The sequence below is a fragment of the Hemibagrus wyckioides genome, linkage group LG08, assembly GCF_019097595.1.
Source record: "Hemibagrus wyckioides isolate EC202008001 linkage group LG08, SWU_Hwy_1.0, whole genome shotgun sequence".
Classification (NCBI taxonomy): Eukaryota; Metazoa; Chordata; class Actinopteri; order Siluriformes; family Bagridae; genus Hemibagrus; species Hemibagrus wyckioides.
Window position 1 is genome coordinate 8,189,591 of NC_080717.1, and position 13,877 is coordinate 8,203,467.

Below are 13,877 nucleotides of genomic sequence, written 5' to 3' on the forward strand. Positions count from 1 at the left end.
CCACTTAGGTGTGTACTCACTTTTGTTGCCAACGGTTTAGACATTAATGGCTGTGTTGAATTATTTTGAGGGGACAGCAAATTTACACTGTTATACAGGCTGTACACTCACTACTTTACATTGTAGCAGAGTGTCATTTCTTCAGTGTTGTCACATGAAAAGATTTAATAAAATATTTACAAAAATGTGAGGGGTGTACTCACTTTTGTGAGATACTGTGATATGTTACACACATGGTATATGTTTCCCCCGTTAATTACAATGACATTAAGCAATCATTTTTGTCTATAAGCTTATATACACAGGACAGGGACACATATACAAGGACACTGTCCTTCAAGTATGTTACACTGTCCCATGAGCAACAGTTAAATAAGACATGATTGGCTAGCTGGATTTGCATGTGTTAGTATGTGTTAGCCTTCATTCACTCTTGTAGGATTGATAGGGGAGAGCTGGCCGGTGGGAGGGGATTGCCTGAAACCAAATTAGAAAATGAATGAATGAATGAATGAATGAATGAATAAATAAATAAATTTTTACAGCAAATTTACAATAGAAAAATTGTGTAAAAAAAGTGAAGGGGAGTGAATACTTTCTGAAACAACTTTTTTCAAAACCTTTTTATATTTATTGTTATACAATCTTAAAGTCTTAAATAAAGGCTCTAATTCCATTCAGTAATTTATTCTGTGAAATTGCCAAATGATTACCCAGATAATCTGCGAATAGGTGAATACGGGATTACTTTCATCAGTGCTTGAGTATATGGCTTAAAGGAAAAAAAAGATATTGCCAAGAATTTCTGCTAGGTTTCCTGGAAAGAATGGAACATCAGTTAGTAGATTAAATAATGTATTCCTTTGTTATTCCTTGAAGCACTTACACTTTTAAAACAATGGTGTGTTCCAGATTTTCCCATTATCCTTGGAAGTACTGGTTAGTTCTATGGCATTCCTTTGTATATAAGACCGATCTCACTTTGCCTTGCATCAAATATTGCAACCGTTTATGTACTGCAAATTATTGCATATTGTCTGTCCAAACCCTATGATGGGCCCATTCATGAAAGTGATGTTACAGTCTCATGACACTATAAGACTACTTAGGAGACATTTATTCACAGAATGAACTCTGAACTCAGACAGTCAGACATGTTTCTTAAAATCCCACCTTGATGGATTCTAATTGAATCATTAAATTCATGAAGTTGCTGCTTCCCAGGCCCAGGGTTCCTGGTTTGATCCTTTGATCCTCCCAAAATATTAAGACTATGTATGAATATCACATCCAGGGTGTTTTCTTGCCCCATGCCCCATGCCTTGGCATAGGCTCTAGATCCATCATCCTGACCAGGTAGAAAATGGTTACTGAAGATGGATTAAGGAATGAATGAACTTGACTGATTGGATTTGACAGCAAAATGTGAATTTGATTAAAATGCATGTTAACTGTTATGGTAAGTTACTCAGGAAATTCCTATGGAGGTATGCATAAGGAGAGAACCTTTTGCTGTAATAAACAAGTCTATATGGTTGAGTATGGAAGATCTCTATAAGGCTCTGGGTGTATTTATTGTGAAGTTGAAAAACAACATGTGCTTTTTCTATCACAAATCAGGTAACTAAGGAAGTTCCTTTTTGGGGGAGGTTTTACCAGAATATACTTCTGAGTACAATTGAGAAAAGATTATAGTAAAAAATTCCAAGTCAAATGGATGGTTTTAATTCCAAGTCAAATAAAACTGTATAAAATTGGATTGGGACATGCTCCTCAAATGTATCCTCAATGTTATTTTTCATAGCATAGCCAAGAAACTGATCGTGTGTCAGTTGGCGTTCGGTGGAGGTAACATCCGATTGCTAGTCACTGACACTCCTCCAGTCACTCAGGGAAAGGAAGTCTGGAAAATTCAGGCTTGAAGCATGTCTGTGGCTGTCCAATTCAGCTGTTAACACAGCAGAAATCACTTTGTAGTTGGCCTTCTCTATTTTAACCCTAAATTAAGTCAAGTCAAGTCAAGGTAGCTTTTATTGTTATTTCAACCACATATAGCTGACGCAGTACACAGTGAAATTTCTCCAGGACCCTTGTGCTACATAAGACATTATAACAACATATATCTACAGAACAAAAACAACAACACAGAGCTAGACACAGAAAGTTTGTCCTAGCTACATAGAGTGCAATGTGTGCAACAGTGCAAGACAGAAGACAATACAAAAACAACACAAAACAATACAGTGCAAAATGTGCAAATGAAAAATATGCCAGCAAATGACCAAAAACTTTAACAATGATTACTGAAAAGTGTCCATTTTGATACAAAACAATTATTTATTTGTAGAGGGCAGTAACATTTCATCTCAAAGTTACAGTTATGCATATACATTTCTGTATATGAAACAAACTTCCCAGTTCCCAAATGTTCCCAGTTCCCTTTACATGCAATCCCAGTGAATATAAAGCTTATATAAACTTTATTTGTTTAGATATTAAAAATGGAGATCAAGTATGAACTATGAACTGGAGATAACTGATAATACTACACTTTATTTCAATCTATTGATGCAAAATACTGGAATCACTGGTGTTTTGACATGGTTAGCCTCTGTCACAGACTTTTTCATTTGTTGCCACGAAATAATTAAATGTAGGCCATATATTGAGTGTGATCTTCCCATGTTCTATACTAATTATGTTGCTTTACGTTGTAAAATATATTTTTTTAACATAAATTGAGATCGGTGGTCTTACTCATAAATGTGACATCATCACCAATAGGCTATTTAGTGCCATCGTGAACAAAGATGTCAAACAAGTTCTTGAGTTTGACCACCGCTGAAATGTTCATGTAAAATCCACCAACAGAAGGATAAGATAGCATGGGATTGTGCAAAACTCACAAAACTGCTACAAATAATATAGTAGTACTGGTGAAACATCATTCATACATGTTAATAAACATATTACCTCAAGCTCACTTTGAATAATGTTTCTGTTTACGCAAGCTCCGTTTATCCATGTTTATGTTCGTTTCTGCACGAGCTCACGCCATGATGAATGATAGCATAAGCAGAACACAGTCCATTTCTCTAATCATAGGTCTATAATTATAGGATCTTGATGGTATAATATGACATGATAAACACATTATTGTATAATCTCTTATTGACATTAGGCAAGATTTATTGGGATTATCTTGTATAGTGTGACAAGTAATAATCTTAAAAGACCAAAATTGTTCCAATTCTATGCAGCTACATTATCATGTAGCCATGAATTTTTTACGTAAAACCCACAACGTGAGCCCTGAACTTCGTGAGATTGTGATCCTTTTTTCCTTAATTTGTGCTAAAATATCAATTTATGGCATCAATATACTGTATAAATTTGTGATGTTGTTACCTCAGAGGCTTCTTATGAGGATGTGTGCCATGTTAGTCATTACTCCTCTAGCTCATACCTAAACATCTCCCTTGCAGTACAGACCTCATGACTGTTTATTAATCTTCATAAACATGACATTGTTTTCACATGGCCAGGAGTTTCTTTGAATTATAAAACAACTGGATGTCTTTTCCAGGATCTGCCCAGGAACGGATGGTGTCATGACATTACCCAGATGTTCTTCATCTTTCATGCTTTGAATAAGTAAAAAAACAGAGGTTGTGTGTTTTGGAGCCACCTGGCTTGATAAAAAAGACTTCATAAACAGATGTTAGAAACAACATGCTAACAATGTCATCACACTTAATTATCTTTGGGTTACATGGACATAAACAACCATTTATGCCTGAGGATAGCATTTAATATCTTTGGTCTGTACTTTCTTCAGGCTGTTTTATAATGAACTGTCTTTGTGTAGCACATATTCCAGCCAAGAGAACCGACTGACCTTCAGTTACTGAATATATGACATTCACTGGCACACTACATAGTTAAGGTCAACCCCACCAAAAACACCCCACCAGTGTACCCATTAAACTGAGGTTACTTACTCCTGCACCTACCAACATGAACTGCTTTAATAGCGTGGTAGAGATATTAGAGACCAGTACATACTTGTAAACATCTTCCTCTTCTTGGAATTCCAAATGCACCCTTTGGCTATACTGACATCTATTGGGCTTACACCATGTTATGCACTATTACACAACCTTGGAAGACGAAAAAAAAATCGTTTTATGGCTCTTTCATGTATAAAAGCAGACATCCTTTTATATCTTCCTGTTTCGATGCTGCCACCAACATCTGCTTTAAAGCACTGGTACCGAAGAACATGAGAAAAAAAGAAAACAAAAACTGGGAACAGCTGATTCAAGAACTGCTTTTATTCATCTTAGTGCGATACTACAGTAGTGAAAAACCGTATACTGGTGTAGAGTCCAGCTCAGGAAGGTTAAAATGAGTGTTGTGAGTGTACATGTGTAATAGTGGTTCCAAGTTCCATTATACAGTAGTACACTACTACTACAATTCTTACTACTAATACAATTACTGTGTAATATAACGAATCAAATGGCATATAAAGGTATTTAAAAATTGCTTATCACATACAGTACCATGATTCCAATTATATGAAATGAATTTCACCGTTAACCAGCTACTAGAATGCCCTGTGCTGATTTTATTCACATAGAATAACAAATAATCAGTAATCTAAATAAAGCCATCAATAATAATAATAATAATAAAAGTAATTCCTCTATTGGAAATATCTATTACGATTGATCAAAAATCGACAAATTCTTGTACACATTTCCACTTAACTAAGGACCACATTAATATTTAAATCACTCCAAACATTTAAAAAAAATAAATATTATATATTCCAATAAGAAAAGAAAGCATTAATACACATTTTATAGTTGTGTTTTGTTTGTGAAATTGGATGGCTGTTCCTAATTATGATCTGAAGAGTGCAAATACCTCAACAAGTGAGATATTTTGTGGCCGATCGAAATTAGTGTACTACTGTATTTGTGCTACGCTTAAATATGGGGCAAAACCTGCTAAACTGATCCCTTAAGATTTAATGTATAGTGACCTCTGGTTTCTGTAGGAAATGTTTTAGGATTTCTCTCATCCATACACACTCATACATATAACAAATATGATAGTTGTGCTAGATTTTTCGTTAGTCTTTGACTAAAGTATTTTGTCAATAGTAATTTTCCACTGAAAATAGTGCTTAGTCCAGCAAAAAGCCAGAAAAATAGAACACGGCCATAAATAACATCCATTACCTTACCCTGAGCTCCTTAGTGAATAATTTAAAGTCTATAACAGGTCCAATTTTGCCCATAGGTTCACTGTGGCTGCAAGTTTTTGAAGTAAATGCAAAAACTACAACTATAATGGCTCTTTGTGGAGAAAATTGGTCCACAACACTGACTGAAATAAGGAGCCTTGGCAGTAGACTGTGTTTCTTTGTAAGAAACACCTAATCATTTGCACTTGGAAGGGCATTACTTACACCCCTTAAGGTCATACAAATGTCATCCCTACTTGGCCACCATCCTGAATAAGAGTCTCTTAATTATTTTACATTTAGCCCTGACAGAGAAGGTTAGGTCTCAAACTATTGACATAGTTTGGTATATCAGCACTTTGTGCAGAAAACTATTGGTCAACAATAAATATTTCTTCACAACCTTGGGAAAAAGTGACAGGCGCTTAGTAACTTCTTGATTATCATATTCAGAGTGAATAGTCCACTATCACACTGCAGCTTCTGTAGGCACAGCATCTTCTACCTGGGCAGTGAGCAGGGGGTGGAAAAGGAAGTTAAATGCAAAGGCAAATGAATTACGGGCATTAATCCTCCAGTCCTGCTCTATCTTGACTTGCCGTCTTGTAGGTACCAAAGGTGAGGTACAAGTCCTACAGTGAAGGGCTTTCAGCTCAAACACTGGCCACTTGCTGCCCAGCCTGCCCTCCAGAACAGTACTGAATTCCACAACACTGCCTGCACTGAGTGCCAACAGCACACCACGGAATTCATTACTTGCCCGGAGCACTATGTCTTTGGTTGCATCATCAGATTCTTGCATCCATTTGCCCTTCTTATCCTGAAGCGGCATACCCATAGTCACTTCAAATTTGTAGCGGTCGAAACGTTTCACATGACACCTGTGATTTGCTAATTCTTTAAGCTGGCAAAGAGGCGGATCTGGCCCCGGTTGGGTGCCGTCACAGGCTGGGTACTCCTCTCCGTAAAGACATCGGACCCAGTCTGCTATGACGCCAGGCAAGAGGTTGACAACTGATTGTGCTCCGTTTTCAATTTCCGTCACACGGACGTATTTAAAACGACCTTCCCACGTGACGCGGTGGCCCTCAAGATGACTACAGAGGATCTGGGTGTGCGCCATGTTGCGTTCCTTCCAGGCACGAGGGCCACATGTCTCACTGTACTGCTGCCAGGTAAGAGTGGAGTTATAAACCTTCATGCCTTCAGAACGGTATACATAGAACCAGCTGAAGAGCAACAAAGCGGAGATCCAAACCAAGATCAGTTTAACCATGCTACTGCGTCGCAGAGATCGGATCACTGCAAGAGGCGACACGCTGAAACGAGTCCACCACCTCAACAAAACAGGCACCACACAAACACACACCGTCACTGCCATCTTGGCCAGCTCCAGAGCGAGGAACCACTGAATTAGCTGCACCAGCAATGCAGCTGCCAGCACTAGAGTAAGTACAGGTAGAGCAAAGAAGAAAAGCAAGTAGCCCACAGCTGTGCGCATGAGTCCGAGTGCAGTGGATGCATGCAGAAGTGTGACAGATAGCTCGCACCAAGTGAAACAGAGAAGGTAGGGCAGAAGCATGCTGTAAGACCCTTGCCACCCTCGTGCTGTGCTCATTCTGACACAAAGGTACAGGAGGTGAAGGTACAGAATGCAAGGCACACCCACATGCAACACCAACCAATCACAGATTGGTACTCTAAACCATGACCCTCCCACAATTTGGCCCACCCAACCCCCAAGCAGCTCATTAATGAAAGAGCAAATTGCAGAGGCAAACTGTGCAAGGAGGGCTAGTCTAGCATGTTGCTGAGCAGCTGGACGCAGGCTCTGATAGCTGCTTATAGTGAAGAAGACAGCCACTGTGGCCAGTTCAGAACAAGGCAGCCAGGACTTATCTGCCACAGGGAACGAGAATATGAGGAAAATTGCGGAGAGCAGGAAGTACAGGTGAGGCTCCAGATGAGTCCAGGTGAAGTTGGACTCAGCTTGCTCAAGGTCCAATCCTGGCTCGAAATGAGCCAGCATAGCTGTCAGGGTCTTGAAGCTCTCCCATGCTTTACTATTCTGGAACACCCTCAACGTGCAGATGACCATCGAGACGAAGGAGAGGTAGAAGATGACAAGGGGAATGACAAGAAGGAAGAAGTCTAGAGTAAGGTTGGAGATGATGAAGAAGAAAATAAGAGTGTTGATATGGTGAGTCGGGATAAGGGCGCTGATCCACTGCATTCCAGCGCGGGAAGCCCAATCAATCAACACCTCCTTTACCTCTGTCACAGCATGGAGGGGAAACTTCAGTATCTACAATATCACAGAGAAACAGAAAAGTCATAGATCAGCATGGATCCCAGTAGGGTCAACCGTATAGGTAATTCACTTCTGAAGGCTTTTTTGCATTTATATTGTACTTGTACTTGTCCAAGTATACACGGTCTTCCTTTTTAATTGTATTTTAATACCTTTTGATGCAAAGGTAACTCATCTGGATTCTTCACAGGTCCATCATCATCATCGTCATCGTCATCACTGTCTACTGCTGCATCAAAATCCAGTGATGGTGAAATACCATGTGCATAACGCTTGGCATTTTCGACAAAATCGTCGACGCCAACATACTCAGTCCCTAGAGAAACATAAATACAAAGGATCATGTATCTCTGGTTTACACCCATAGTAACATAAAACCACACAATTTGCAGTCATACCACTGCTGGAGACAAGGCGTTCTAAGACCTTCCTCTGTTTCGGAGCTGGACTTGAAAGTATGTTGTTTGTGGCGCCATCTAGAGGAACAGAAAGGAAAATTCAACCTCAGAGTAGAATTATTACTACAGGACATCTGCCACATCTACAACTCCATTGCCATGTGTGATATTTACCTGTTTCAGTGTTGTAGTGGCTAACGCTTTCTAGCAGTTCCGAGGTAGATACCTTTCTTTTTTTGTCCGGATTGAGTTTCCAGTACATGGACAGTGCCGCTTTCCTCACAGAACGCTCAAAACGTGACTCTGATACCAAGGCACACACCTCCCCTCTATTTTCAGCTGTGATGCCTTCAAAACAGATCAGTGTATAATCATAAACAACTATACAAACAAGTTTTGTTGAAGACTCACATACAATCTTTTATTCATTTAATCATGTAGCAGCAGCACAATGCATAAAATCATGCATATACAGGTCAAGAGCTTCAGTTAATGTTCACAGCAAACATCATAATGAGGAATAACGTGATCTCTCTGGCATGGTTGCTGCTGACAGACGGACTGGTTTGAGTATTTTAGCAGCTGGTGATCTCCTGGGTTTTTCACACACCCAACAGTCTCTTGAGTTTACACAGAATGGTGTGAAAACTAAATACATCCTGTGTGTAGAGGGTCTGCAGGCTAACACTAGCTGAAGCTCTTGACCTGTACCTTCATGATGTTATGCATTGTGCTGCTGCCTCATGAATAGCTGATTAAATAACTACACGAAAGCAGGTTTACAGGTATTCTTACTAAAATGAACATGTATATATTCATATATCAGCCTGGGAAAGCATGCCTGATGTCAATGTGGCTGAAAACAGGAAGAGACTAAAATCATTTTTTTCTAAAATTGTTTTTTGCTTCCTATAATATAATTTGACACCAATACTGGAAGAAAACATAAAACATATTTTACCAAATCAATGTAGAAATGTTTTTATTCTTACTAAACATTCCTAGTTTTTCTGCAAGGATCACGTTAGTTAGATAAAAAGCCAGCTTAAAACAATGTGGCTGTAAAATTCCTGTAGTCTATGAATAAAAGACGGTATAAAGACAGTGTTTTAAAATATACAGATTAGGTAAGGAACAAAACATGTTATTTACGAACGGGATGGTGTGATTACTTTCCAATAACAACATGTCCTGATGCTGTTACATTTAAATAAACCTATTAGAATTGCCTAGTTCAGTTGAAAAAACAACAACAACAAAATTTTCCAAACCTTATATATAAACTGTTTTCCACGGCCACCACTTATGTGTGGTACATGTCACTGTACCTTTTCTTTCATGCAAGCAAAACTGCAGGAGTTTCACGGCATCCCTCCTTCCGTTTTTTGCTGCTTGTAAAAGCCATGTTACTGCTGTGACACTATTCACTTCTTCATCTTCATGCTCAGACAGCCGCAAGTAATGCCTGCCAACCTGCCAAACAACAGATCAGTTCCTAAATGCAGCCTCTAAAATGGCTGATTATTATAATGATGACAATTAATAAGCAACTTACTCTTATTTTGTGTGGATGTGTATTTGTGTGTTTGTATGGATGTGTGTGTGTGTGTGTGTGTGTGTTATTCTGACCTCAGTCTGTGATTTGGAATCTCCATTCTTAGCCCTCTTCTTAAGCTCCTCTATGTCCAGCTCCTCTGGAATGTTTCCTAGGAGAACAGATGGAGAATAGCAGACACGCATTTAAAGTGTAACATTATCGCAACATACTTTTAAAAAGCTGTTAAGCTCCTTGCCTATTGTCAAACACATCATGATGATATCAGTGTGCAATGTGCAGTATGTGCTTCAGTCCTGTTTATTTGACAGAAACAAGGAGTGTGTGAGAGTAAGGTGTACTGTAGCTTCGTGGCCCGATTTAAATATCCTATTTGCATATGCTTGTGCATGTGACCACACATGCAGAGATTGAACTTTTACATGGTTTGTAGAAAGTACAATGACTTGCTCATTGTCAGGAATCGCTTCCACGTGATTAAATGCTTTTCCACTGAGATCGAGAAACTGCAAAACAGAAAGCCTGTGTGCTGCAAGAACACCAATACCTGCAGGAGAAGAAGATCCACTGGTGGCCCTGCCTTCTGGCACATCGCTAGCTGCATTTAGCTGAGCGCGACCGGTCTGTGGGGCTGGAGGAGAGGGTGGAGACACCCGAGAGGAAGGGCCTGGTGTTGAAAAGGAGGAAGCTGTGCGAGAAGCATGTCCAGACACAAGAGATGCTAGAGAGATGGAATCAGTAGGAGAAGAAGGTGGCGATCCTGGAGTAAATGGGTCCATTTCTAATAAAAGTAAAGAAATACATATAAAAGGGGGGAAAATGTCAGAATAGTAACTTTCCTTTTTCTCTGTGGTCCTTTTTTTAAGTTTTGTTTCCATTTTTTCTTAACCTAAGTCTCCTTCTTATAGCTTGATTTGGAAATTGCATTAAAAATGGGAAATGATTTATGCTTGATGTTCTTACAGTGTTGCTCAAGTTCTTGCTTCTGCAAGCAATACATAAATAGCTCCCCGTTGCTCACAGTTCCCTGCTCTCAATCAAGTTCTCGAAATGTTTTGTAGTGTTCAACTGTATCATTATAAAAAATAAATTCCATGCCACTACTTAGTACAGACTTATTCCAAGAACTTTCATTTGAATTGCTTGTCTACTTATTAGTGCCATACGTCTTTTACTTATGAACTTTCCACAGATATTATTTATTTATTATTTATTGCCTAATTTGTTTAGTGTACTAGACTAGAATGTGGTTTTGGATAGAGCTGTGTCCATCAAACAGGGCTGTTGTTCTGTATTTGAGCAAGCGCATTAATTTGAATTTATTGTTTAAGCACTGTCTATAAAGAAAATAAAGAAAATATTGTTTATTGTTCAACCGCACTGTCAATAAAGAAAATAAATAATAATAAATAAATAATAAAAGTCTGTTTTAAATTATATATATATATATATATATATATATATATATATATATATATATATATATATGTGCAAATTATCAATCCGATTTAAGCAATATGCAAATTAAGACATGACGTAATACGCGCTTTTTCGCTCATGAATTAGAGAACTTCAACTGAATAGAGCTTGCAACACAGATATCGACTGTGACACTAAATGCAAAATAATGAAACTGAGAAATTATTATTATTAGTAGTAGTTTTATCTCTATTGAAATGATCGCCTTTAACTAACTATGTAATTATGCGTATAATGAAAGGGATTATCTGGAAAGGCGTCCTAAAACGAAAGTTGTTCGGCTGGATTTTGACCCCGAGGATGGGATCATGTGAGGCTGATGAAACCTAGGGACTCTCCCAGGATGATAATTGAAGGAGGACAGCTTTATCTTTGTGAAGTCCCTGGCACTGAGATAAAGCATGGCTTGAAATAGCAGCGACTCCTAAAACAAATCATGCATTTCCATTGTCAGGGCTATACATAACTCTGGGGACAGGCTGAAGAGGATGACCTGTACACACTGTAATGCAATGAACCTTCTCTTCTTGATCATATGACACTTTTGTTCTTTACAGTCAAATAAAATGGCAAAGGCGGCAGAAGAAAGTAAGTGAACAATATAAAGGTGTGTTAAACAAAACAACAACAAACCAAAGGCGTGTAAAGTGTCTCTATAAAACACATGTACCAGGCTACAATCACTCACCCAGCGCTTCTCTCAGGACACAAAGCTGATCTCGATCGTTGCTTTAGATGTCTACAGAGTCACCGAGTCGATCATTGTTTCATTCTCTTTTTGATATTTTTGTTTTCATAACAAAAGAATGAGTGCAGTGGAAAGTGAAGCTGTACACTGCTGTTCGTCCAGACATAAGCCCGCCCACTTGTGGTTGCGACTATTTTGATTGGGCGATAATAAAAAACGACGTTTCAGACCAGACTTCCTGTGTGTGTGTGTATGTGCGATCAGGAATGCAAAATAAAAGTCCACAATAATGGCGTCAGGTGACAAAAACTTAAAAGTACTTAAACAGAGTTGAAAAAAATTAGTAATGGCAATATATTTTTTTAAAATTCACAAAAATGGAGCTTTTCTGCCAATAACTGATTTTGCAATGCCTCTTGAGATTTGAACAGAATGCTTGAGAAATGTACAAAGTTGAGGACAACTTGTAGTATCAAAACGTTATATCCATATATGTCAAATTTTGACCATTTGAAGGGCTTTCTTTTTAGTATTCTTTTCAACTTTCTCATATTTGCTACCCTTTCTGTTACGAAAATAATATAGAAACACTAAAAGTAATAAAATATCTGTGAAACGTGATCAAACAACAAGTAACAGTTTGTTTCTGGTCAATAAAATGATTTCAGGGTTTATACAATTTTTAATGTAAGATATGAGTACTTTTTTTTTTCTTTCAAGGTCAGTACATATGCTTCTGTTGTCAGGAGTTACAGAATTTTGATACTAAAAGACGTGACACAACATAAATACAACATTTTGGAGGAGCTCCCTTACTGAAACTGAAATCAACAGAAGTGTTACAAATTTTTAAAGTAGTATTTATGAAAACTTTCTCTTATCTAACTTTATGATTTTAGGTCTATGAGTTAGAGGGCACGCTATGGATGGGAAGGTGAGACCATTTCACACACAAACATGATCTTTGTCCAATATATCGGTGTTAAGTATGCAATAATTTTTAGTCGTTATGTATATGAATGTTATATTCTCTCAGAACAGGAATTTGGTGTCAGGTACAGGCTTCCCTGAATGATTAGAACTTGAGGAACTGATAAATTAATAATAATATTCATGTTAATCAACTTCATATACCCTAAACACAGGTGATGTGGTAGCTTAGTGGTTAAGGTGATGGGCTCCTGATTGGAAGGTTGTGAATTCGAATCCTAGGTCCACCAAGCTGCCACTACTGGGCCAATCCTGGGGGCCTGAGTAAAGCTCTTAACCCTCAATAGCTCAGTTGTATAAAATAACATTAATTGTAAGTCACTCTGGATAAGGGTGTCTTCCAAGTGCTGTAACAAACAAATTTCTTTGTGCTTCACTTAAAACATATTGTAACCATGTTCCCTTTATTTTTAATTATTTACTAAAAATTAAAAAGATGCATGGGTTTCAGCAGAATAATGCAGCAAAATGGATATTGTTTGATTTAATGTCCAGCAGATTATTGACTTCATGGGTTGATTTTTCAGGTGAACATGAAGGCATAAGAAACTTCTACAATCTCAGTTTCAGCAGGGCTACACTGCGTGGGCGCTGTTTTAGTAAAGTACAGCAGGGGGCAGTGACAAGGCTTGCTAGAGGGCAAGAAAAACCACTTGGCCCGATGTTAGAGCCTGTGGTTACAGCGTTATCCAAGGCAGGTAAGGTGTGTGTACAGGACAGGATGGATGCCTACAAGCAGCTCCACAGTGTCATCATTTACTACACATATGGAGCGCTCAGGGCTTTTAATGCTGAAAGCCTATGGATTAAATATGGTTTTGTTGCCGCATTGTTCAAGGTAATCCATTATGTAGATGCGAGTACTGTACAGTGCACCCTCAGGCATTTCCTTCGACCTGAGCTGTAGTAAAAGTGACAGTGCAAGTGTGAAATCTTGCTCTAAATCAATTTCATAAAATGATACCACAAGCATGGTGATGTCACTGATGATCAGACTGCTGGAGTCCAGCTGTGCACATCTGGAGAGTTTTTGATGCGTGACCAGAAACTGATGGTAGATGTGATGAAAATGATAGCCAGATGCCCAAGATGGAGGGTATTTTCTGGAATGAACTTGACCCCCATGACCTTGTTGAGTATAGTGATGCAATGACCTTATGTCACATCACGTGTGTATCACAGAACTTTGATTATAAAAGTCC

The 13,877-nt window shown here is 38.4% G+C and overlaps 1 protein-coding gene across 1 annotated transcript; it reads right to left on the reverse strand.

Moving 5' to 3' along the window:
* Positions 1-4,316: 4,316 nt before the first annotated feature.
* Positions 4,317-11,876, reverse strand: wfs1b (Wolfram syndrome 1b (wolframin)). Its single transcript, XM_058397664.1, has 8 exons — positions 11,686-11,876; positions 10,066-10,299; positions 9,593-9,669; positions 9,292-9,436; positions 8,138-8,311; positions 7,964-8,041; positions 7,718-7,881; positions 4,317-7,559 (listed from the first exon to the last, which is right to left on the reverse strand). The coding sequence occupies exons 2-8, from the start codon at positions 10,295-10,297 to the stop codon at positions 5,724-5,726; spliced, it is 2,706 nt and encodes a 901-aa protein (XP_058253647.1). The 5' UTR covers positions 10,298-10,299; positions 11,686-11,876; the 3' UTR covers positions 4,317-5,723.
* Positions 11,877-13,877: the final 2,001 nt, after the last annotated feature.

What these genes read in the sequence shown, in the direction of transcription:
- wfs1b (XM_058397664.1), bottom strand. Translation starts at nt 10,297, where the DNA reads ATGGACCCATTTACTCCAGGATCGCCACCTTCTTCTCCTACTGATTCC. An exon ending in TGGATCTTCTTCTCCTGCAG is followed by an intron (nt 9,670 to 10,065) that starts GTATTGGTGTTC and finishes CTGTTCTCCTAG; the next exon opens with GAAACATTCCAGAGGAGCTG. An exon ending in TTGCTTGCATGAAAGAAAAG is followed by an intron (nt 8,312 to 9,291) that starts GTACAGTGACAT and finishes TCTGTTTTGAAG; the next exon opens with GCATCACAGCTGAAAATAGA.